At 58.6% G+C, this 24,089-nt stretch overlaps 2 protein-coding genes across 6 annotated transcripts; one reads left to right on the plus strand and one right to left on the minus strand.

The window, feature by feature from the left end:
• Nucleotides 1-1,730: 1,730 nt before the first annotated feature.
• Nucleotides 1,731-10,412, plus strand: CTSZ (cathepsin Z). Its single transcript, XM_042930539.1, has 6 exons — nt 1,731-1,871; nt 2,251-2,414; nt 6,558-6,737; nt 8,494-8,644; nt 8,929-9,091; nt 9,898-10,412. The coding sequence occupies exons 1-6, from the start codon at nt 1,738-1,740 to the stop codon at nt 10,006-10,008; spliced, it is 903 nt and encodes a 300-aa protein (XP_042786473.1). The 5' UTR covers nt 1,731-1,737; the 3' UTR covers nt 10,009-10,412.
• Nucleotides 10,413-10,479: 67 nt separating this feature from the next.
• NELFCD (negative elongation factor complex member C/D) lies at nt 10,480-22,884 on the minus strand. Of its 5 annotated transcripts, none has more exons than XM_042930534.1 (15): nt 22,769-22,884; nt 18,975-19,087; nt 18,625-18,734; nt 17,657-17,766; nt 16,454-16,561; nt 15,697-15,849; nt 15,351-15,481; nt 14,531-14,696; nt 14,161-14,295; nt 13,591-13,730; nt 12,769-12,883; nt 11,684-11,779; nt 11,464-11,604; nt 10,987-11,116; nt 10,480-10,893 (listed from the first exon to the last, which is right to left on the minus strand). In XM_042930534.1, the coding sequence occupies exons 1-15, from the start codon at nt 22,853-22,855 to the stop codon at nt 10,859-10,861; spliced, it is 1,770 nt and encodes a 589-aa protein (XP_042786468.1). In that variant the 5' UTR covers nt 22,856-22,884; the 3' UTR covers nt 10,480-10,858. The 5 variants fall into 5 exon arrangements, with proteins under 5 accessions (XP_042786468.1, XP_042786470.1, XP_042786472.1 ...); XM_042930536.1 differs by having other exon boundaries at nt 15,351-15,478; nt 18,975-19,090; XM_042930538.1 differs by having other exon boundaries at nt 11,553-11,604; nt 18,975-19,090.
• Between the last annotated feature and the right edge of the window lie 1,205 nt (nt 22,885-24,089).

Below are 24,089 nucleotides of genomic sequence, written 5' to 3' on the forward strand. Positions count from 1 at the left end.
TGGGTCGCCCAGATAAAATGTATCTCGCCAGTAACCTTTCTTCCGGGAAAGACCCGCAATTTAGATTCTTTGATGGAGTTAAGGGAGGGGCAGATGTTCCTTCTGAGCCCGCGGGGTCTCAGCTGCCTTCCGCTGAGAGTAACCTTCATGCCAAAGCGGCCACTTCGGGTGACCTGCCCTCAGCCCCTGCGGTGGAGAAACTTACAGGTCAGCACATTTTCACCCATTATTAGGGATGAGGCCTCAGACCTCACAGCCCAGCCATCAGAGGGGAAGCACTGAGTGAGCCTTCCCCATCCTGGACCTTGGGATCCGATGTTGTAAAACACGTGACTGGCGTCTGGACCGTGACCGTCTGTCGCGATAAGGGTCTCCACGATATTTGTCACCCTCCATGTTGTGAGCACTCTGGCTGTCCCGAAGCAGTGATGAACTTCTAGCTTTCTCTTTAGAAGGTACCAGAAGTCCACCTTTCAGGAATACCCCACCCAGTGACATGGCAGGGACAGCCACTGGCTTTCTTCCCCCATGTGGGTGACCTGATTCACCTTAGTGCATGTGACGCGGCAGGGGAAGCCTGTGCGACACATTTCCTACCCAGAGTGGAGCAAAGGGCTCTGAGGCCAGGCCTCGGGACACGTGCGGGGGCAAACCAGCATCTGGAGGCCGGGTTTCAGTTGCCCCCTCCCCCCAGTGCAGTCTTGAGCATGAGCAGAACCAGGAGGCAGCCCCATCCCACCCCCACCCCACCTCCCAACCAGGAGCCGACTTCGCAAGAAGCTAAAGGACACGTCAGTGGTTAGAGCCCAGGTCCGCACTGTGCCTCCGCGAACGGCTTTTCAGGAGCAGGGACTAAACTTCTGGACGGGTAAAGCGGGGCCGGACGTTGCCTCTGTGGCCCGCCGGGCTCCAGCAGGCTCTGCCAGACGGGCTTCCCCGCTCTGCCGGGATTCCCCGACCACCTCAGCGCTTCCGAGGGTGGTCTGGGAAGTTGCTGGAAGCCCACGAGGCACGCGTGTTCACGTCTGATGGCCAGCCCGGCGCGGGCAGAGGGAGGGGCCGCGGGGAGGCCACGGAATGCCCATTCGAGCCCTGCAAGAGCGGCGTGAGCTCGTCCGTGGCCCCCACGGCCCGTGAGGCCCCTGGCATGAAGCGCCCGGACCTCTTCTTCCGGGAGGAAGGCGGCCGCCAGTGGGTCTGCTCAAGTGACTGCCACCCACGAGGAGCAGGAGGGAGGGAGGCAACTGTTAAGTCCGTAAAACCAGGGCCTCGGGGACCCACTTCTGCTTTCGGTTCCCCTGTGACCCATGACGCGTTTTGTTAGCAGGAAAGCTTTTCAAGCAACTTTGGAAGTTGGAATGTAGAGGTAATGATTTCTGGGCCGGGTGGAATTTCTCCTTGGGGCGGGTGGGGGGGCGGGGATCTTCTAGAAGGATCTCTCCTTCCTTCTCTGCAGACGGGGAGCGCCTCTCCGGGGAGAGCCCGGGCCTCTGGGGAACGGGGCCGGGAAGGCCAGGCCCGGGGCGCAGACCTGGGGCCGCGCGCGGGCCTCGCGGTGGGATGCGCGCGCGGGATGCGGGGGCGGCTGCACCTGCCGGGCCGCGGGCCGGGCGGCGGGGCGGCGGGCGGGGTCGGGGCCAGCGGCCGGCCCCGCCCCGGGGGTGTGTCGCCGGGCGCGGCCGGCTTAAGGCCCGGGCGGGGCGGGGAGGGCTGGGAGAGGCCGGCGGGCCGGGAGCCATGGCGCCGTCCGGGCCGCTGCTGCTGCTGCTGCTGCTGCTGCTGGCGGGCGCGCGGGCCGGGCCCTACTTCCGAGCGGGTCACAGCTGCCGCCTGCCCCTGCGGGGGGACCAGCTGTCCAAGCTGGGGCGCAGGTCGGCCGCGCGCGGGGCTGGGCCCCCCACCCGGGGCTCCCCCGGGTTCCAGGAACCTGGCGTGCTGCCTGCCTCCCGTGACCTTTGAGGGTCAAATCCAGATCCTGTGTTTTGGGGGGGGGATCGCTCTTTTTCTTTACCTTTGGAAGGTGGGACAAGCCTCACCTGGGGGCCTGGGTGGGGGCGGGGGCTCGCCGGGGAAGCCATGTGGTTCCCGCATGGGGGGTTGCGCCGCCTCCTTCACGACCCCCGGGGGAAGGGGGGCTGGGGTGCCCCCTGGGAGAGGGGCTGCCCTGGGGGTTCGGGCGCTGACTCCCACAGCCTGTCATTCTGGGGAGGGGAGCGGGCGCTGAGTCTGTTCGTGCTGGTCTCTTCCCAGGACATACCCCCGGCCTCACGAGTATCTGTCCCCGAGGGACCTGCCCAAGAGCTGGGACTGGCGGAACGTGAACGGCGTCAACTACGCCAGTGTCACCAGGAACCAGCACATCCCCCAGTACTGCGGCTCCTGCTGGGCCCATGGCAGCACCAGCGCCATGGCAGGTAGGTGGGCTTCCGCAGCCCCTCCGGACCGCGGGCCGCGAAGGCCTGTCCACACTGCCTCCTGGGCGGCACAGGCAGCCACCGGGATTCTGCGCCCGGGCTCTGCGTGGGGTGGGAGGTGGCCGAGCCTCTCCAGCCTAGGGGAGCTGACCTGTGACCTCTGCGGTTCCTCCCAGTGGAGGGAAGGCCAAAGTGCTGCAGGCTGGACTGTGTGTCCGCCTGGGGCCCGTGGGTGGCAGGCAGGACGAGGGCCAGCCGCCCCGTGACATGCGGCTCCCAGGTGCCGTTTCTCCCCCAAAGCTTGTGACCCCGGCCCTTTGGGATCAGACCAGAGGTGAGACTCACCCAAAATCCCCTGCCAGTATTTGGGGACAAGGAAGTGAAACTGCTTTGCAGCAGCAGTTAATATTTGAGCTGATGCCCATCCTGGGCTTGGAATATTGAGCAAGGCTGGCCGGTTTCCTCATCTGGCCCCTGGCCCCGGTGAGGGGACGAAGGAGGGGAAGCTGAGGGCCATACCACCCTCAAGGGCTGCTGGGCCTTGCCTTGGGAGAGCAGGGAGCAGAGACCTCCCCCAGCCTCGGGCCTCCATTCAGCCCCAGGCTGGCTTGGGAGGTGTGGGAGGGGCTCCGCCATCTCCAGTGGCGGCCCAGGGGCCTCCAGTGACCGGAGAGTTCCGCTGCAGAAGGGACTGCCTGGCTGGGGGGGGGGGGGGGGGGCAGGGGACCACTGCCTCGTCCCCGCGGGGCAGCTCACTGGGCAGGCCTGGTGTACTCGTGGCCTTGTGTTAACTTGATTAAGAACAGGGAGGCTGCTGCCGCTTCTGAGGCTTGGTGGCTCCATTGAAGCCTCCGAGCTGCCCTGGGACTGTTCCCACTTTGCAGATGAGGAAGCTGAGGTCCCTGGCAAGGAGGTCAGGAGACTCGGGTGTGGTGTGAGTGGCAGCTGGGAGTAGAGCCCAGAAGCCTGGCCTTTGGGCCAGGACTTCTGCCGGGCGTCTTTGGGTCGAGGAGTGGAGGGGGGTGGTCTGGGGCATCCTTCTGGCCCTGCCAGAAGGAGGAGGAAAGGGGGGCAGATAGGCTGCGGCGCCATTGCAAGGTGTGGGAGGCTTGGGAGGCCCCCTGATTGGGATGTGGAGCCAGAGGCTTAACCCCTGCAGCCCCTGCAAGGCCTTGGGCCGGGCGGGCAGGGTGTGGGCAGGCCCCAGGCGGAGGGTCGGGGCAAAGGCCTCGGCGGGCATGGTGCTCACAGCGCGGAACTGAAAGAGGGCCTTTGTGGTGGCCCTCGGGGTGGGGGATGGACAGAAGAGCCACAAAGGTCACCAGGGCGAGCCCTCCACCTGGTTCCATTTTCAGAGGGTCAGCCCTGCCGCATCTCCGGAGCGGACTCTCCGGGGCAACCGTCTCCTCCAATGACGCTCTCCCCCAGCAGCAGGACCCTCCTTCCTCTTTCACTGAGAAACCAGAAGCCCTCAAAAGGGGACTTCCAGGGGCGCCGGCCCGGCTGGCTGCCACCTAACACAGCCGGTCGTGGTCTGCCTCTCCTCCTGCCCCCGGGCCCTTTGCCCTGTGCTTGGACCCGGCCATCGCCAGGAGCAAATGAGCAGGAGGCCTGGAGCCCATGCCGCCCCAGCCACTGCCCCACTTGCGGGCCCCCTCCTCCGTCCTCAGACCCCGTCCAGCCTCGCTTCACCTCCCACTCGGCGCGAGGGGCCGAGGGGCTGCAGGTGCAGCCGTCAGCCGCCGGGCCTCGCCCTCCGTGGTCGCGCTTGATCACCTGTCCCTGGCGCGCTGTCCCCGCCTTTCACCACACACTACGGCTCTTCCTACTTCCTGGCTGCGCCTCCATATCCTCTGCCAGCTCCTCCCCCTCCCCCTAAGCACTGGGTTCCCCAGGACTCAGCCTTCACCTGCGCCTCCGTGACACCAGCTGTCCGCTGCCCTCCCTCTGCCCGGACACCTCACGCCTCAGTCCCCCCACCCCCCACCCCGCCTGGCTGAGCCACTCATCCTTCCCGTGGCTCCCGTGGAAGCCTAGCACCGCCCCTCGTACGATCCTGGGACGGATCTTGTCCGTTTTACCTTCAGGGTATGTTCTGAACCCCTCTGCTTTTTGCAGCCCCCATCGCTGCACCCCTACTCTGAGCCCCGGGCGCTGGCACCGCCTGGTCTCTGCCCCCTCGCCCCCCTGCCGTCCCGTCTCAGCCTAGACCCGTCTACTGAGCCCCAGGTCGGACTGTACTTCTGTCCCACCGGAAACCCTCCGCGATTGCACGCAGAGCGAGCACAGAATGCTTACTTGACCTACGAGAGCCTCTGTACGCGGGCTCCCTGTCCTGTGTGGGGACCCCCCGGGTCGGGGCTTTGACTGTTTTTCTGTCCAGCGCTGGGTTCCCAGCGCGGAGAACAGCCGGGCGCACAGCAGGTGTGGACAAGCACCTGTGGGTGATGGAGGAAGACGAGCAGGTGGAGAGGAACTTCCAGTTACCTTCGGGCCACGCGGGGAGGGTCTTTGACCGCCCCCCCCCCCCCCCCCGGGGTTGGGTCAGGGAGGGAGGGGACGCCTGATCCGGGTGCAGGGGAGGCCAGACCGGGCCGCGGATGGAGCAGCCTTGCTGCCCACCGCTGCCGGGCAGGGGCCGGAGGAGACGAGGCTGGGGAAGTAGGCCTCAGAGTTGGCAGCATGGAGGTCCTCGGCCTTCCGAGAGCAGCTTCCTCAGTGGGGAGGAGACCCCAGCCAGGTTGGCAAGGCGCCGAAGGGACAGCGGGGCTGGGAATGGAGACCCGGAGGGCTGCCGGAGCCTCACGAGGCAGCAGAGAACTGCGGTGTGTGCGGAGGCGCGTGCGGGGCTCAGGGGCCCTTTGCCGATGTCGGGGGCACCTGGGTGGCTCTAAGCATCGGAGTCAGTTAAGCTCAGGTCATGACCTTACAGCTCATGGGATCCTGCCCCACGTCAGGCTCTGCGCTGACGGCGTGGAGCCTGCTTGGGATGTTCTCTGCCTCTCCTCCTCAGTCTCTCAAAATAAACATTAAAAAAAAGAAAGAGAAGGACGAGAGAGGAGGGAGGGAGGAAGGAGAGGCAGGTCCACGTGTGTGCAGGTACTGATGGGGGAGAGAGGGCCCAGGGCCCACTTGGGCCTCGGGTGGGCGGGCAGGGATGTGCCACAGAAGGTGGGTGGGGGGTGCAGAAAGCCTGTACGCCGGGTGGCAGGGAGTCGAGGGACCTGCCTTGGAGTTTTCCAGTGGAATCTGGAGAGCCCTCAGATGGGTGGGGTTTGGGGCTGAGCCTGAGGGCAAACCCTCCCGTGCACCAGCAGGCATCAGCCCAAGGACGGGGACACCCTTACCGCGGTGTGGAAGGAAACCGAGACGGGTGGAGGCAAAATGGCTTGGAGAGGGCAGTAGGGCGAAGGGGGCCCTCACCTGGCCCGCAGGCCCTGCACCGCGGGCCGTGAGGCTGGGGAGCCTCCATCAGGAGCTGCCAGGGGCGTGACCTCCCGGGGTCAGCAGCCAGGGCCGGGCCCGGGTCAGGAAAAGAAAATCCGTTCCCTCGGTTACGCGGCTGGTACTTCGTGAGCCCCTGCTGCGTGTCAGGCGGCGTGCTTGGGGTCTGGAGCTGAGCCCTGCGGGACACGGGCCCAGGGAAGTACGTGCAGTGGTCAGCAGGTGACGTGGCGGCAGCTGCTTGGAGCCGGCGCGGCCGGGGAGGCCGGGGGGGCTGCACAGGGGTGTCCGCAGGGACGGCTCCCTGGGCCAAGGAGCGGCCAGGGAGCACGGAGGAAGGGGCAGCGGGCGCAGATTGACGGCGGGTTTCTGAAGGCACGGGGCTGGTCAGAGGAGTGGAGGTCTGTGCGGTGACACCAGGGAGGTGAGGGGGCCCCGGGGCTGCTGTGGGGGTGGCGCCTCAAGGGGCAGGACTGTCCTGTCCCGCGCTCTTGTCTTGGGGACCGGCGGGCCCACCGGCCCTTCAGCAGGCCCTTCCGAGGCGCGGGCAGACGGACCTGGCCCTGCCCGTGTGGCACCGGGTGGCCAGTGGTGTGGACAGACACCTCCGTGCCCGGAAGGGCTGGGGCAGGGGGCCCTGGAGTGCGGACACCCTGAGGGGCGGGCGCTGACCAGGTGCGCGTGCTGCCGCCCTCGCAGACCGGATCAACATCAAGAGGAAGGGGGCCTGGCCCTCCACCCTGCTGTCCGTGCAGCACGTCATCGACTGCGGCGACGCGGGCTCCTGCGAGGGGGGCAACGACCTGCCGGTGTGGGGGTACGCCCACGAGCACGGCATCCCCGACGAGACCTGCAACAACTACCAGGCTAAGGACCAGGGTAGGTGCCCGCCCGCCCCCACCGTCCCCCCGGGGAGAGCGCGGCTGGGGCGCTGGGGGAGGGCGGGACGGAGCGGGGAGCGCTCCCCCCCCCCGCCACCTTGAAATTGAACCCCGTGGGGCTGGGGGAGCGGGCAGCTGGAGTCCACGGTCCTTCCTGAGAAGACCCCCAGAAAAGACCTGGGGCGGGTGTCTCCAGCCTCGTGTCCCCTGTGGCCAGGACTGGCCACGGTGCTTGGGTTCTGCCATGTTGGCATTTTGGGGGTTTCCTGGGCATCTGTAAGGTGAGCCCTGCAGAGGGAAGAGAAGGTTTTCCAGGACTGGGTGAGGAAAGCAGGCCTGCAGGTAGGTTGCGGCCCCGAACTGGAGGCACGAGGGCCCAGCTGGAACACGGCATCAGCTCGTTCCCCGGCCTGGGCTGTGAGCACACGGGCAGGGGTGGGGCCGAGGGGTCCTGCAGGGACCAGCAGAGCCAGCCTGCCTGGAGTCTCGGGAGCTGGCACAGCCCCAGGCTGCTTTCCTTGGAAGCCGAAGGAAAGAAGGTCCAGCCCGTAATTGGCCGTTAAGTCACCTGTCGCTGTCAGAGCTCCCTCTTGGCCAGGGCGGAGAACTGGGATGAACTTAATGGGACATTTGAGACCGCAGTGTTGGAGGAAGGGGGAGCCCGAGTGCGTTTCCGCCCCTGCCCTCTCCCTCCATAAAAGGGTGAGTTCCGGCAGCACCCAGTGTCCCCTCAGGGCCCGAGCATACTCTGGGCCACACCCACGGTGCCCTCACGTCGCCTCCGGAGCCGTAGTGCCCAGCCAGAAAGAATTCCCCCAGACTGGTTGGGTGAGTCTTGTTGAAGTGGTAAATACAACAGGGGTCAGAGAACCAAGGAGAGGGCAGGTGAAGGGGAGAAGGCTCTGCAGGATGGGGGATCAGGTGGTCCCTGGGGCCCTGCCCTCCCTCACCCTGCACTGGTCTCGTCCAGCCTAGGCCAGGCCCCTCCAACCCACCAGTGCCACTGAGCAGAGCCGACTGTTTGCGGTACATAGTCCGCTCTTTGTATTAGCAAATGTGGCCACGGATCTGTCCCTTGCCAGTGATACTGGGCTTGGGGCACTTGGTGTCCTGGGGACAAACGAAACCGGCAGGTTAGGCCTCAAGGAGTCTGTGGTCCTGGGGGAGGAATCTGGACGGCTGGGAAATTGTAACAAGTAGGTGACACGAGAGCCGTAACAAGGCAGGGTGGAGGGGTGCAAAGTGGGATGTTGAGGGCCTGGGGACAGCGCAGGGGATGGTGTCTTCTTACACAACTAAGAGCCATACTTGGTTTTTTTTTTTTAGCCTACTTCTTGAAACCTCCTCAAACCAAAAAAAATTTAAAAAAATAAGAAAATGCTTAATTTTTTCCAAATGTATTGGCCTGTTCACTAGCCAGCAATACAATTACCTTATTAAAAGCTAATAGTTTAATTCCACTCCTTTCAGCTGTATTGTGAAAAGACCCTGCTCTTGGCCTTTAAAGGAGAACAGGCTCGCTCTTGAGTGCCTACTATGAGCTGATTAACCTGTGTGCTCCTTCCCCGCCAAAGCCTGGGGAGGGGGTCCTCCCCGCTCCCTCGCAGCCGGACGAAGAGCCTAGTTCGGCAGCACCCGTCGGCAAGATGCTTCCCGGTTGTTAGTTAAGCGTGGAGAGGGCGTGTGCACGTGCTTCTTTGTCCGCGGGTCCCCGAGGAGCCCGTCTCACGCCGACTTCGCGTGCTGTCCCGCAGAGTGCGACAAGTTTAACCAGTGTGGAACCTGTACTGAATTCAAAGAGTGCCACGCCATCCAGAACTACACCCTCTGGAAAGTCGGCGACTATGGCTCCCTCTCCGGGCGGGAGAAGATGATGGCAGAAATCTACGCCAACGGCCCCATCAGGTGAGGAGCCGGAGCCCCCCGCCAGCTGGGCACGGGGGCCCCAGTCAGTGTCACCCCCCCGCCCCCTCCCTGGGGCCGACTTCCCTGTCTGGGCGCGTGAGGGATCGTAGGGCGTCTGGGATCGTAGCGAGGGTGAAGCGCGCGCACACGTGCGCACACTCGAGTGAGGGACAGAAGTTCGGGCAGGGTCGTCCCGATGCACGACCCGGGCTGGGCCCACGGGGCCGCCTGTAAGGGGGGTGAGTCCTTCCCACCCGAGTGCTGATCCAAGTGGTTGCGCTCAGCTGCGGTATCATGGCGACGGAGAAGATGGTCAACTACACGGGAGGCATCTACGCGGAGTACCACGACAGGGCCTACATAAACCACGTCATTTCTGTGGCCGGCTGGGGTGTCAGCGACGGCACGGAGTACTGGATCGTCCGCAACTCCTGGGGAGAACCGTGGGTAGGCGCCCTCCCCCCACCCTCCCCCAGGCTCCGCGGCCGGGAACTGCGGCGCCGAGCGGGGGCTGGGGGGCTCCTTGCTCCGGCCCAGGAGCACTGGTGACATCTAGGGTCAGATCCTTCGTGGGGGGAGGGTTGTCAAGCCCCCCTACCCCTTAGACGCCAGTGGCTCCTCCCCGCCCCACGTGGCCACCAACAATGTCTCTGGACTTTGCCAAGTGTCTCCTGGGGACCCCGCCCTGGTTGCAAAGCACTGTTTTGGAACTTTCGGTTCAGCCCGATCGTCCCTCTACAACCGTCTCATCCCTTCTGCCGGCACAGTTTCGGCTCTCTTAGGAGATACGCCCCAATACGGCGGCATTTTTTCAAAACTACTTTTGAGTTGGTCAAAAATCCAGGGGAGATAAATTAACTGCCAGAATTTTCATTTCTAAGGCCTAGTATTAACCATTAACAGCTGAAGACACAAATTCATTACTATGAAGTGGGGGAGAGTGATTAATGTCGAAGTGATGAACTCGGTGTTTTTATTAAAAGACCATAAACCGGGGATATTAATAGGTAGTTAAGTCATCCGGCTTGAAGAGTCAACATTTTAGTTACATTAATTTTCTTTGGGCTCACAGGGCCATGTACCTCGCTTGTTAAATATTAACCAAGCCAAAGTATTTCACAGAAGGTATTTCTGAGTAGGGGTCCCGGGAAGGGCAGGCACGCTGCCTGAGACGATGGCGGGGCGGCGCACGGGCAGCGGGGGGCACAGGAGACGGGGGTGAGCGAACGTGTGGTGCCCCCCCCCCCCCACAGGGTGAGCGAGGCTGGATGCGGATAGTGACCAGCACCTACAAAGACGGGAAGGGTGCCGACTACAACCTCGCTATCGAGGAGAACTGCACGTTCGGGGACCCCATCGTCTAAGACCCAGGCCTCCGGAAGAGCGGGGGTTTAAGAGATGGTATCGTGAGCCCTCGTCAGGGGGGATCCCGTCGCCGAGGGCGCTGGGCCGGGAGTGCCGCCGTCTGCAGGAACTCGGGGCTGACCCGAGCGGAGGGCTGCCGGGCTGGCGGGGAAGCCATCCTTCAAGGGTCGGAAATGGGAGGGCGGAGACCCCGGGGCCGGCAGCACGGTGTGCCCGGCTGGGGTGTGGTCTCCGTTCTCCTCAGTACGTGATTTGGTGTTTTCTATTTGGCAACGGTGGCCTATAATGTGGTAAACGAGGTCAGACTGATCACCAGTTGTTCTGTCACCTGGGAATCAGTGGTGGGGGTGGAGAAGGCCATCTCACATCACCCGAGTGATAATGAATAAAATACACGACTCCCCGCGGGAGTGGAGCCTGAGCGTGCCTTATTTACACACGAGAACACCACGGGGACCTACACCTGCCGATCCAGCGGAAAGACTTTTTAATTTGTTCTTGGAAAATTAGCATGACAAAATGCCGACCAATCGGGTTCTTGTGAGAAAAGTCACCTCGGAAGGCAGTTCATCTCCGAGTCTCTGGTCCCGAGCTCGCCGCGACCCGCGGGAGGGACTCCGTTCCCTCGCCGGGGGGAGACCGCGGGCCGCAGGGTCTGGGGGCAGCGCGAGCCCCTAGGAGAGGGGGCCGCCCGTGGTAGCGGCTCCACGGTGCCCACCCCCCCCCCCCCCCCCCCCCCCGGGCCCGGTCCCGAGATGCCGACGGGGCCTCTTCGGCGACGGCTCCTGGGAGGGCTTCCCCACAACTGGTCTCGGAACGTTGTGTGTCGGCTCCGGAGGGCGCACTGCATTAGTTCACCAGGATGAAGTTGGACTTGCAGTGAGCTTTAACACGGAAGGAAAACGGGCACGGGGTTAGAAACGGGAGGCGAACGGCGACAAGGTCGCGGCGGAGGGACACGTACGTCCCAACCCTACCTATAAATTCCGTCACGGGGTCACGTTCGCCCTCTGTCTTGATGGTGCCTGCGATGCTGTCGTTTTCCAAGATGGGGAGGAAGAGCTGCACGAAGTCGGAGGTGTATGGGGGAGCGATAACGTCCAGCACCTAGGACGACAGCGCACCAGGCCGTTCCCCCACAGCCACAAGCGGCGTCCCACCGGCGTCCGATGAAACGGCAGACGGTTTGGGGACAGCCACCCTCCCCTCCCCGCCCTCTGCTCCCCGGCGACAATACGAGCCTCCAACGTCAAGACCCCAGGTGGTTCCACGGGCAAAACAGAATATGGCTCCTGAAGGTGGGACGTGCTTGGTAAATGGTATGTAACCATTGTCCCCACGATCAGCAGAGAGCACAGTTCTCAGAGCTGGGCGCGAAATAAACTAATTAAGCCCAAAGGCGCCGCTAGCGTTAACAGTAGAAACGTGAAACAAACAAACGGTGTATTGCTGACCTCGGTTACAAAATAGCGAATGAGTGAAATGTCAGTGTCCAGCTTCTCCAGACACTTTCGGATGTAACTGACAACAGGAAGTACGTAACCTCGACTCAGCAGGTGAACCATCCTGTCCAACAGGGTCTTCTTCAGCTCGAGCTACGAGGGCGGGGGCAGACAAAGCCGTCACCACGGGTCCCCTCCCCGGCCGCCAGAAGCCCGTGGGCCGCCCGCTCACCTGCTCCATCACGTCCAGCTGGGAGTGCTCCGTCTCGAAAAGCTTAACAAGCAGCTGCAGGACCTGGGGGTGCAGGAGCTGGTGGCAGGTGCTGATCTACAAACACGCCAAAGGGGGCCTCGCTGAGCACCGCGGCCGGGCCCCCGGGCTCACCGTCGGTGCCCGGAACCGCCATCACCGTCGCGGCCGGCACACGGCGGGCGGCTAGTGACGGCAGCCCTCGCCCGAAGCCGGTCAGCTTCCGTGCCCTTGCTCGTCCTTTCGGAACACTTGCTAAAAACTGAGAAATCTATGAAGCCAATGAAACCAGTTCCTTCTTTAAATTTTCTTTTTATTTGGGGCCCTCGGGAAGCTCAGTGGTTAAGCGTCCAACTCTTGATTTCGGTTCAGGTCACGATTTCATGGTTCCCGAGTTCGAGCCCCTCACCGGGCTCTCTGATGGGAGCACAGAGCCTGCTTCAGATCCTCTGTCCCCTTAACTCTCTGTCCCTCCCCAGCTTGTGCTCCCTCTCTCAAAAATAGGGGCGCCTGGGTGGCTCAGTCGGTTGAGCATCCGACGTCGGCTCAGGTCATCTCGTGGCTCACAAGTTTGAGCCCCACATCGGGCTCTGTGCTGACAGCTCGGAGCCTGGAGCCTGCTTCCGATTCTGTGTCTCCCCCTCTGCCCCTCCCCTGCTCGTGCTGTCTCTCTAACTCAAGAATAAATAATAAACATTAAAAAAATTAAAATAGATCAGGAAACATTAAACATTTTTTTCTGGGGGCAGGGGGAGGAGCAGAGAGGGAGAGAGAAAATCCCAAGCGGGCTGCATGCTGTCAGTGGAAAGAGCCTGGTGGGGGGCTCAATCTCACGAATGGTGAGATCACGACCTGAGCCAAAATCAAGAGTCAGACGCTTAACAGACTGAGCCATTTAGGCACCCGAAAACCAGTTCCTTAAAAGGAAAATCCTCCCTGAGGATAAAAAGTCACTAGCTCTGTACCGAGTAGCCTGTGGGTTCAGTGACAGATGTACTGGCAGGACAGGCACGAGCAGGATAAGGCACGGACACGGAGTGCCGCCCAAGGCCCCGCAGCCCCCGTACCTCGTCCAGCAAGGCCAGGTGTACCGGGGTGTGGTCGGTCTGTAGCTGGAAGTATCGCGGCTCTGACACAGTCCAGTCCACCCACTTGAGCACACCCATGGCCACCACTGGGAACCTACGGGAAAATGGGGCACAATGCTTCCTTTAAATGAAGTTAAACAAAGAAACGCCACCGCCCCATCTATCCCAGCAAGTGGCTCTCCCTCTGCTCTGCCAAGGAGATGCTGGTCAGAGAGACGGTCTCAGGAGGCCAGGATCCTCTCAACGTGTGCTACAGGGACCCAAACTCAGTTACTGGCTTATTTTCAACCACTATTGGTTTAAAAGAAGATCGTTAATGCAGAACTCTCAGGGAGCCTGGACTGGGCTGAAGTTTTATTTGGCAAACCCTCTCTCTGTCCCTAGTAGAGACTACCAGGGGAAAGCCTCAAACACCTAAGAGGACCACCCTATCTGTAAGCCTGTCTGATCAACGCAGGCGTCTGTATCCTTGCTGTGATCACGTCACTTCTACACAAGCAACACTTCGTTGGCCTGATTTTTACGGTAAATAGACCCTTCCCTCCGAAGCAGCTTTTGTAATTCTGGTTGGTCTTCCATTTCCTTAGGCTAATTCATGAACAGACTTCTGGCAGATAAGCACCTGAGAAGTACTCGTGCTGCTGAAACAATTTAAAGTCCTCTAGATACATTTTACAAAAAAACTGAAACCCGTAAGTGTCTCTGAAGCTTTTGTTAAATACATAAGCCTTTAATAAAATGAAAATTCAACCAACTTCCTCCAGAAGGATCAAGTTCAGAACTAAGGTTTAATTTGCTCACCTAATGCACTGATAAAGTGTACTGAGCTCGGCCACTAGCTCGGAGGCCCCTTTGTTTTCATTACAGCACAAGTTGTGAACAGTCTCCACGGCTTTTGACGTTGACTTCAGCTCATCTTTGTTGATGCCCACGCGCTTGTTCTGAACACACACACACACACACACACAGAGTTAGTGAGTCCCGGTGGCCTTGCAGTTGGGGTCATCTGCTACGGGCTACCCGTCTCTGCAAACCCCCTCCCCTGTCCCTGGAGCCGAGTCCATTCGGCTGCCACCCGTCGGAGTCGCCCAGCGTGCAGGAACAAGCCAGTGAGGCTGGGCCTGTGGCAGAGAGGGACCTGCTTATCTCTGTAGTCGCACTTCAAATGCCAGTGTGAAAAGTATTAACAGATGCTATGCACGTTCTCTTGAGACATTCAGCACTTTGACTATTTCATGCACGAGCGCTACAAACAGGTTTCTGACACTAGTTGGGCTCATGACTTCTTACAGCCCAAATTCCCAAATAACACCAAAGAGAGGAGGTTACTTGTCCCCCTAAAAGCGCATCGATCCTCAGAACTGATGGCACCTTTTTCCAGGTCTCAACCACGCTGGCGGCATACGCCAAGATGTGGATGTACTTGTGCTTGTGGTCCTGGTTGATCCGGGCCCCTGGTTTAAAGAGCGACTGCATGAACAGGTCCAGGAAGGCCGGCACCCGGATCTGAGGAGACACACAGGGCTCGATGAAAAGGAACGCGCGGAGGAGACGTCAGGTCAGTCCACATGCGCTTACGGCAGGAGTGAGGGCACGCCGAGGACGTGGCGGGGGAGGACGAGGAAAAGGACAGAAACGAATTTGTATTCAGGGACTTAGGAGAAACACAGGCTTTCCAAAATAACCCTTCTAATCGGCACGGAGGCGGTCCCACCTTATTATTAAAACGAAAGCAACTTACGAGTTCAACAGGAGGCGGGTCCATGCTCGTGAACATCTTGAAGAGGACCGTGATGTCGGCCGGATTCAGGGCTCCTTTGGACAACATGGCCCCAAGAGCCTGACAAGCCCTGGGGTAGGAGGCAGCTGTGCCCAGCGCAAGTGTGATCTGACTGGCATCATGACCTCTGGGTGAGGGAAAGCACAGATCCCACTGTTAGGAAGGTGGCTCCCTGCCCTCTCCTTCCTTCTCTGCCTCTTTCCTTCCTTTTTTTTTCACACCTCATTCTTGGAATTGTTTGGGTCCCTTTTTTTTCATATGTCTGTCATTCACTGGTATCTTGACTGACCCACAAAAACAGCATTTAGAGCTAACTGGGAAAGAAGGGTCGGATACAGCTTGCAGACTTTCCAAGAGGAGCCATTCACTTTTCATGTCTTATTAAGACTCCGTTAGGAGAGAATAAAGCCAGCAAGGGCTAATTTTATTCCGTAAGATATGGACCACAACAGAACAATTAAACTACTGAATAACTATTTCAGGACCGCTATCGTTTGCTATTGATGAATCCTAATATATGAAAACACAGGCTCACAAATCCAGTGAACTGCACAATAATCAAGTACCTTATAAAATACTCATCAAAGCCAAACTTCAGAAAGCAAGCTCTCTCCGTGTATCTAAAACTACCCTGACCTTTCTAGCTCTACTAGACAGAAGGCAGTTAATCTGTCTGTCAAGAGGAGGGCCTAGAGTCTCTGCCGGTGGACACAGGGCGAAGGGGGAACTTTGCGGGGAGCACCTAGTCAGGACCAGGACGAGCACAAACACCGTCTCTCACTTCTCCTGGGCGAAGCGCTGCACCTCCTGTGCGATCCTGCGCACGGCGGAGCCTCCTTGCTCTTCCTGGGCCAGCACGGACATCATGGCCTGGGCAAACAGGTACGTGTGCTCCCCATGACACACCATCTTCTGGAACGTTGCAGGGGGAGAGAGTTTGGGGTTCCATAACTGCAGCGGTGACAGATGTCGACAAAAGAGCCAAACCCCCAACCACTCTGCATGCAAGTTATTATGCTGGAACTGGCCTCCTGACCTGGACATTCTCTCCAGGGAAGAAGCATTTCATGTTTGAAAACGCATGACCCCGATGCACGGCCGCCTTCTGAGACACACAAAGAACTTACGGCAAACTCAGGGAGGTTTTTTTCAAGGTTTTCCTCTCCTCCGTCCAAAATTGTAGCTAGAGAGGTACGGAGCACTCTAGAGAACACTTCCAGCTGCTGGCAGGCTGTGGACACGCTCGTTATCTCCCCTTGGTACCCTGCGTCAGAAATCAGCTACAATACAAAAACGAGAGGCCAGAGTGTCAACAGGTAGTGACCACACGTTTCACAGAAAGTTGGCTTGTCGTCAGTGTGCGTGGGAAGGTGGGACAAGCAAACACTGGTCTCAGGTCTCAAACGCTTATTCTGATCCCCGCCTCACCACTGACTAGGCTTGTGGCCCAGGCTAACCATCCCATCTCGGTTTCTTCGTGTGTAACATGAAGTGGACGAACGAGGCCGCCTTTTTTTTTTTTAAACTAATTTCTGTGTCCAACGTAGGGCTCGAACTCACGACCCCGAGATCAAGAGTCACATGCTCCGACTAAGCCAGCCAAGCGCCCCAAACCAGGCCTTCTTAAAGGGTCCTCTCAGCACACGATGGACTCTAAAAATGCGTTCCTGCCAAATCCTAAAACACAGTCCACGTTGATCCAAAAACATATATACATATTCTATGCTTTTCTTTCTCACTGTTCAGATTTACAGAGGCGAAGTGATGGAGACCTTTACCAAAAAGCAAATACGACCTTTCAAAAGAAACAGACCACTTCCCAACTAACATAACTCTCACTCATAAATGCCTTGGCCTTTTCTGTGACACTAGTCCCCTGCCTACCTTAACAGTGAAGTTCAGCATCAAGCAGTCTGGATGGGCTTCAGCCAGTTTGTAAAAAAGATCTCTCCACGTGGTATGTGCAATCATTTGTTCAAGCCAAGCTGGGGTCTGCCAACAAACAAATGGACGGCGAGATAAAAGGCCTCGCTTGAGCTTTAGTGAAGACGGTATCGTATAAACAACCACTGGACATTCCAGTTGGAAGAGCCCCCGTGAGCGTCGAGCTCCAGCCCTGTGGTCCCGGCACAGGAAGCAGACCAGAGCCGGCGATGCCACACGGGCAGCCGAGCGGCAGCGCTGGAGCCCTGAAAGCCCACTCACGGCTTCTGGAAGCCTCAACTGCACACCAGAGTGCACTGAAGGGCGCTTCTCGGAGCCACTCGAGTCTAGGGAAGTACACGTAGTGTGGCCGCAGCGTAGGCACAAGTAACACATATGCCACATCTTGCCCTTGGCAAGAGGAAAAGGCCGTGTGATAGGGCAGAGGTTTTGGCCATCGCCATGTGTGGTGGCCGCGAACACGCGTCTCTCAGCTCCCCTACTGTGTGACTGACAGACCCTCTGAGTCCACCCCCCACCGGTGCCAAGGCCAGCTGCCCGCCGGATACTCCCAGCCACCAATCGAGTACGTCAGGGCTCCCGGCAGGCTGGTTCCCAGGAGACATGGGGCTCCAGCGACAGGGGACTGTGGCCCGAAGACACCCACTGACACTGCTGCAACTTTCTGAAAACTGCACGGTCGCCTAAGGCTCTTCACCCCCAACCTTCCTTCCTCCCTCCTGCCTTCTGAGCCCAGACCTGCATCGTGGCTCCCCAGCCCCCGCCCGTCTTCTCTCACAGGTGTGTTGTTCGTATCTCCTGCACACAGAATCCCGGCCTGGTGTCTGCTTCCTGGAGGACCCGGACGAGTACCCCACACCACTCCCAGGACCGGTGCTCGAGAGTCGACAGAAGTGGGAGGTGTGAGTCTGCCAGTCCTCCTCTCTAGTTCACCACCCGTGTGCCTCTCAGTGTGCAAGAGCTCACTACCCTGCAGAGAGCATTTTGAGGGCAATTCTGACTCTACACAATTTCTGTCTCACACCTTGATTTTAGGACCCAACTTTTTGCATTACTTGCCTGATACGCCACGTTCCACCGTACACGTGGAATGAGCAAAAGATCCTAGGAACTGGCATTAGAAAAAGAAGACAGACTCCTCACCTCTCCTTCTTCGGTAAAAATAGAATCTGCTTTGCGGGGGTCAAAATGTTTGATCAATAAACTCTTCAAGTGATTTTCCACAGTTTCCTGAACTTGCACTGGTTCAACACCTGAAAGAAAATGACAAAAGCCAGATGGAAAATGGCCATCTCTCAATTTGTTATACTACTTTGGAATAAGTAGACAGGTCAAAAGTCTGTATGTGAACCAAAGATCACAGAATTGCTTCTGACCACTTGGAATTCGGGACCTCTCATAAAAATTCAGATTTATTAACCTTGGTCAACGGTAAGGCCCCAAAAAGGAGCCCAAGGCAGAACACAGAAGGCCGTCTGCCTTCACGGAAAGGACAGCAGCATCTTGGACGCCTCGGTAAAGACAAGGACAAACTGCCAAAACAGACAGGCAGGAGGACAGAAAGACATACCCGACAGGGTGGAAAGAGAGCAGATGCCAGCCGTGAGAGGTGCACCGTGTTCAGGAGCTGGGGCAGCAGGGAACCCACTGCCTTCCAGCAGCACCTACTCCATGACGTCATCTGCACCCAGCTCAGTGGCCTTACAGTGAGGCTCTACCCTGATCAGATTAGCTAAAAGCCACAATCATACCCAGGCCTAAATTATCCATCATCCACCGCTTGCTATAACAGACCTCTTAGAAATGACGCAGTGAGGGTATACAGTCTGACCCCATAATTCTACAACATAGTAGGGAAAACAGCTCCATGAGAATCCCATTTGCAGGCTACCCGTAAACCTCAAATTAGTGAATCAAAGACAGGAATCAAGCAGATGAACATGGGTAAGAAGTTCAGTTCCCACTTACAGAAGTCTTAAAAACCAGGAAAACAAACAAGGCCTTTCCGGTTTATCAGCATTATAATGATCCAAAGGTCTATTAAAAAAAAGTCGGGGGGGGGGGGGGGGGGGGTGGGGTGACCAGGCAGGACGGGGCCACCCACAAAGCACCTGTCTGAATGAGCCACTCAGCCAGCAGGTTGACGGTCTGGGCCACGGCAGTGTAGTTCTCAGACAGTAGCTGGATAACATTCTCCGGAGACCCTCCTGCCTGAAAATACCTAGAAAAGGTAACAAAAAAAGCTAGAACACTCATAGGAATGTAGGCGGGCATGGGGATCAATGACAAGATAGTCAGGATATTAAGATTTTTAAAGCGGGGGTGGGGTGGGGCGGGGTCTAGAAGCTTTCCATTCCCAAATCACATTATTCTGGCTTTTGCAGATCACCCTCTGGGTCCATTACACACTGTCTCTAAGTTCCCCAGCTTCCTCCCCACACACATGACCCTTCTCACACACCTCTTCAGAGTGTTAAAGATGGAGGGCTCCATTATATAATCCCGGGTAGAAAATTTATGTAGGCATTCTTGCTGGACCTCCGCATCGTCTTCTCCTTCTCCATAATCATCCTCCTGCTGGTGATAAAAAGAGCCAGGCTACTTTTTCATCAACGCAAGTATCCTGCAATCTCACCTTAAAACTGCAGAACCCTGTCCATTTCAAAAGCGTTCCACATACGTTACTTCATTTGACTTCTGTGATCATCTCAGGAAGTGGGCTGGACAAATAACGAGTGGCTAAGAAAATGGAATCCAGAACCACACCAAGGGGGTCTGTATCGCAACTACATGCTGGCACGCGTGTGTACGGTGGTCACGCAAGGTACTTAGGCTCTCGGGGTATCCGCTTCCTCCTCTATTAAAGATCGTACCAGTGCTGCTCCCATTGGACTTTTGGAAGGATTCTGTAATCGAATTTCTGGACAAACCAAGCCTAGCGCCTGACGTTCAGTGAGAGTTCAACAGATGTCAGTTATTATTGTTTTCACTATTATTATTTCACACGTGCCATTTAATGCTTTCCAACAAAGACTGATGGAGTGATTCTCGAAGGCACAAGCCATCAATACGCTGTTAGGAAGCAGAGATCACAGACTTGCCTCCAATCAGCAGGACTGGCTGGATACCAGGCCCTGTTCTGTGTGGAAACAACCTTAGGCAAGTCACTGAATCTAAGAACAAAGCAGGATGATGTGTGACATCAAGGTCCATCCGGTGTTAACACGGTCATCCCAACCACTAGGCAGATGCTTTTTAGATGCTTACTCTGTACTGAGCACTGTACTCGCCTCTAGAAATCCCCGGAAATAGAAGACAGGATCTAGCCTTTTCTGCCAAAGGACTTTACAAACGAGGAGAGACCAACCTTCCATGCAAGTGACTAACATGATGGTGTAAGAGCTGGACCAGGGATCAGCAAACCACGGCTCAGGGCCAAATCCAGCCCTTCTGTTTCTCTAAGTAGAGTTTTGTTGGAACACAGCCACACCCATCTGAGAATTTTTTGGAATTTTACATATTGTCTATGGCTGCTTTCTCCCCATCATGGCAGAGTTAAGTAGTCGGGACAGGGACCGGCAAAGCCTAAAATGTCTAGTATGTGGTCCTTTACCAAAAAGTCTGCCCACCCCTGGGCAATTCTGTAAGCAATGCTTTGGGAGCAGATTCCTTCCGTGGGGACTGGGGAGTCTTTCAGACCTGCCTTGTGCGGGGAGCCTGGAGGAGGCCGTGAAGGAAGGCTGGCCTTCACCCCGAGACTCGTCCTTGTGGGGCTGTTTTCTGGGGCCTCTGTCCTCAGCCCTCCTCTCTCCTGCTCCCTCTTCTCTTGGGTGATGCCACCTCCCTGCTCATAAATCTAGAATTTAGCCTGCATCTCTCTCTTTCTCTCGAGCTCCAGACTCAAGCGTCAGCAGTTTATTCTCACTGCCCCTCGGATGCCTGCTACTTCTCCAAACTCATTAGGTCCAGAACTGACCTCCGAACAGATCTTTGTCCCACCACCTATGTTTTAGTGAAGGGTTCCGTCGTCCGCCTGGTACCCCAAACTCACAAAGGTGTGAGTCACCCTCGGTTTCTGCTCCCTCACTCCACCGCGCGTCCCGTCGTGAGGACCCGCCCATTCTGCTTCCCCGGGTCTCTCCCGTTGGCCCCTCCTCCCGCCTTTCCCGTTCCTGATTTTGTGCGTGCCTGCGGGAGCGGTATGTCCCGGGCGGCTCAGCCTCACGCCTGCCTGCCGGTCACCTTCCATGTTGACGCCACCACGGTCTTCACAGGCCGCACGTCTGATGCTTCTCTCTTGCGTAAAGCTTCCAGTCTCCCTCAGAAAGGCTCTCCCACCTCTAGCGTGACTGTAACCCTTCACTTGCCACCTGGCCGGTCTCGTCTCCTGCCAGCCCCCACCGGCAACCCGAAGCCAGACTGCACCACCGGCATTCAGCAGCTCTTCACTGTCATCACCTAGACTTAACATCACCGTGGCCTCCGTGCGCGTCTTCCGCCTCTCAGGTCCAGCAACGTGGCGTCCAGTGAGCACACCTGGCGTCACGAGAACTGACCCACCCCCATCATTCGAAATCCAGCTCACGTCACCCCTTCGGTCACCTTGCTGGACTTCCTCTTCCTCCTCTGAGCAGTCAGCATGTACGTGAAGGGAACATCTGGTCCACCCCTCTCAGCACCGAGAGCCTATGAGGGTCAGTGCACCGAATGGGGGTCACGACGAAAGTTCCCCGAACGCGAGACTCCCCAGCCTCCTGTCGGCGGGGTCTACGCTTGGCCCTGCCGTTCCTAGCGGCACACACTAGGGCACAAGGTGGACTGTCGGCTTATAAAACGAGGGCCCTGGTCTAGACGGCCCCTGGATATGCCTCAGTGGTAAGGTCATGACTTGAAGGCCCAGAGTGACCAGTGCCGTGACATCTTGAACGGGACGCTCGGAACACGAAGCCACCACTAAGCTCATTCACGTCCCATTGGTTGTCCAGCGGTGTGATAAAGTGGCGGTGGAGACAAAGGACCTGGGCTGGGTCCCCGCCCCTTCGCCAGCTCGCAATCCTGCGAGGGGAGTGAGACGGCGCGAGGGCGGGCCGTCCGCTGAAGCTGCCTCCAAACACACGAACCTTGTGCTGTCACTCCCCGCCCCAAACTCTTGAACAAGTCACGTTCAGCAGCCCTCAAAGGCCCTTCAGACCTGGCTCCCCCGCAGACCTCGGGCCGCCGCATCCACCAGACGGCTCACCAGCGAGGACTCCTTTCTGCTCCACAAACACAGCACCTGTCTTCGCATCTCCGATCCTCAGCTCCCAAGCCCTCCTTGCACCCCTGCCCCCTTCAACCACCTGCGCCCCACTCCGTCCTTCCTTCAAAGCGCTCGGTATTGCCCACACCTGATGTGGACTCTTGCTAAACGGCAAATCCCCAGGCTCCCCTCCAGGCCAACCTGTCTGTCTCCAGGGGAGGGACCTGAGAAGCTGCAAGTTAAACCAGCACTTCGTGGGTTTTCAGCTTAGAATAAACTTGGACTACACTGGCAGGGCTGGGGCTACCAGGTCGGAGTTCCCAACCCTCCTGGGGGAGGGGGGGAGGGGGGACAAGGGAAGACCCCTCCTCAGCCTCCATACCAAACCCCTCCAGGTCAACGATGGAAGGATTGACTGGATCAGACCAAAGCACCGAAAAGTACGTTTTACAAACAGTAAAACACGTGTTACGAAAGCCCAAAGTTGTACTTTCCCCCTCATGATGCTGGTTTGGACTTTCTAAGCGACTTAGTGGTTCAAATTTGGCGCTCTGAGCCCGATCCGCCGTCGAGTTCGTGCCTTCTATGCCTGGCGGGCCGGTAGGCCGAGGCCGGCCCCAAGGGAGTGGCCACTGGGACCACTGGTGGGGGCGTCTACCCCTCCGCCGCCCAGACCCCAGCGAGGCGGCCGCGGCGCCGGGGGACCTCACGCCCGGGTCTCCCGCCCCGTCCCCGCCCCCACTCGTTTGCAAGGGAGGAAACGGAGACGCACGGAGGCCGCGTGCTCGCCCCTCGACGGGCAGCGGCGCTCTGGGCGGGCCCCGCTGGCCCGGGGACGAAGGCGGGTGGCGGGCGCTCTGGGGGCGCGGGGAGCGCGCCCCGGGCGGGGAGGGGGCGGGGCGGGCTGTGCTTGAACCACTCGGTGACCGCGGGGCCCGGCGCGGCGGGGGCGGGGCCGGCCCGCCGGCGACGGAGACCAACGGTCCTCGTCGGGGGCGCCCGGCGCCCCCCCTCACCTGGCCGCCGTCCGCTTCGTCGCCCCACTCGGCCGCGCTCCCGAAGTAGTCCTCCTCCATGATGGCGCCCGGCGCGGCCCCGGCCATCCTCTCCCGCGAGCGCGCGCGAACACGGCGCATGCGCACGGGCAGAGGCGGGCGAGCGCACGCGCGGTCCCGCGGCTCCGCCCCCCCCGCGGCCGCGCGCCTCGGTCCGGGGAAGGGGCGGGGCATAGAGAGCTGCCCTACAGTCGTGGCTCCAGGCGCCCGGACCCCGGCGGGAGCCGGCGGGAGGCGGGGCCTGAGCGAGGGGGCGGGGCACAAAGGCTGTCCTGGGCTGGTGGCTCTGGGCCCCCGGGGAGGACAGAGCGCCCCGAAGGGATCCTGGAGCACAACCTGGGTGGGTCCCAGGGGTTTTAACTCCGGATAGAAGTTAAACACCAGACTCGCTCTTGTCCTGGGTTCGGGTCCCGGCTCCACTCCTTCTTCACCGTGACTTTCGGTCCTGAGAGCATCAGTTTTCTCATCTGACAACGGGGCACAAGAGCAGGGCTGACCTATTGGGCCTAGTGTCCAGGGCCCACGAAAATGTTCCCATTTCCTTTAAAATCAGAATAACAATGCATATTGTAAAAATGAATCCAGCCTGGATTGTATTTGTATAATTGGTATACCAATTCTACCAGTGGATGCAGTGTAATATGTAACATTAAATACTTCTTTATGGAAGAAGGGCTCACGAAGGCAAAACCGCTCTCAAATGCCCTGGAAACGAGAGTCTACCTCGTGGGGTAGTCGGTAAGGATAACTGAGATGATGCTTTTTAAGCCCACATCATGGTTCCCTGCACGTAGTAGGAGATACCAAAGTGATAGGCTTGTGATCATCACAGAAAGATCTGAGCAGGGGCGTCAACACTGTCAGATCTGGGTGCTTGGAGAGAAAGCCCGGGCCGGTGAGGAAGAGCACTAGAGATGTGAGCTCGAGGATATTGATAATAGCGACCATTTCCAGAGTGCTTACCGGGAACTGTGATTTCGTTCATTCCTTCTCTTATTCATTCCACTCCTGTTTATTGAGCGCCCCAATCATCTGGCCCCATGCTACTCCTCCAGCTCACTGGTGAACAAATCAGACCTGGGCTTTGTCCTGGAAGAGCCTACCTTCTGCTGAGGGAGCTGAACAGGGAACAAACAAAAGTAATGACAGAAGGTAACAAATGCTGGTGTTTATGATAATAGGAGGGGCCGACTTTGGACCCTCAGACAAGGCTTCTTTGTGAAACTTACATTTGAGCTGAGAGTCATAGGACAAAGGAAGTCAAGCGAGCTTGGACCAAGCA

The sequence above is a fragment of the Panthera leo genome, chromosome A3 (assembly GCF_018350215.1).
Source record: "Panthera leo isolate Ple1 chromosome A3, P.leo_Ple1_pat1.1, whole genome shotgun sequence".
Classification (NCBI taxonomy): Eukaryota; Metazoa; Chordata; class Mammalia; order Carnivora; family Felidae; genus Panthera; species Panthera leo.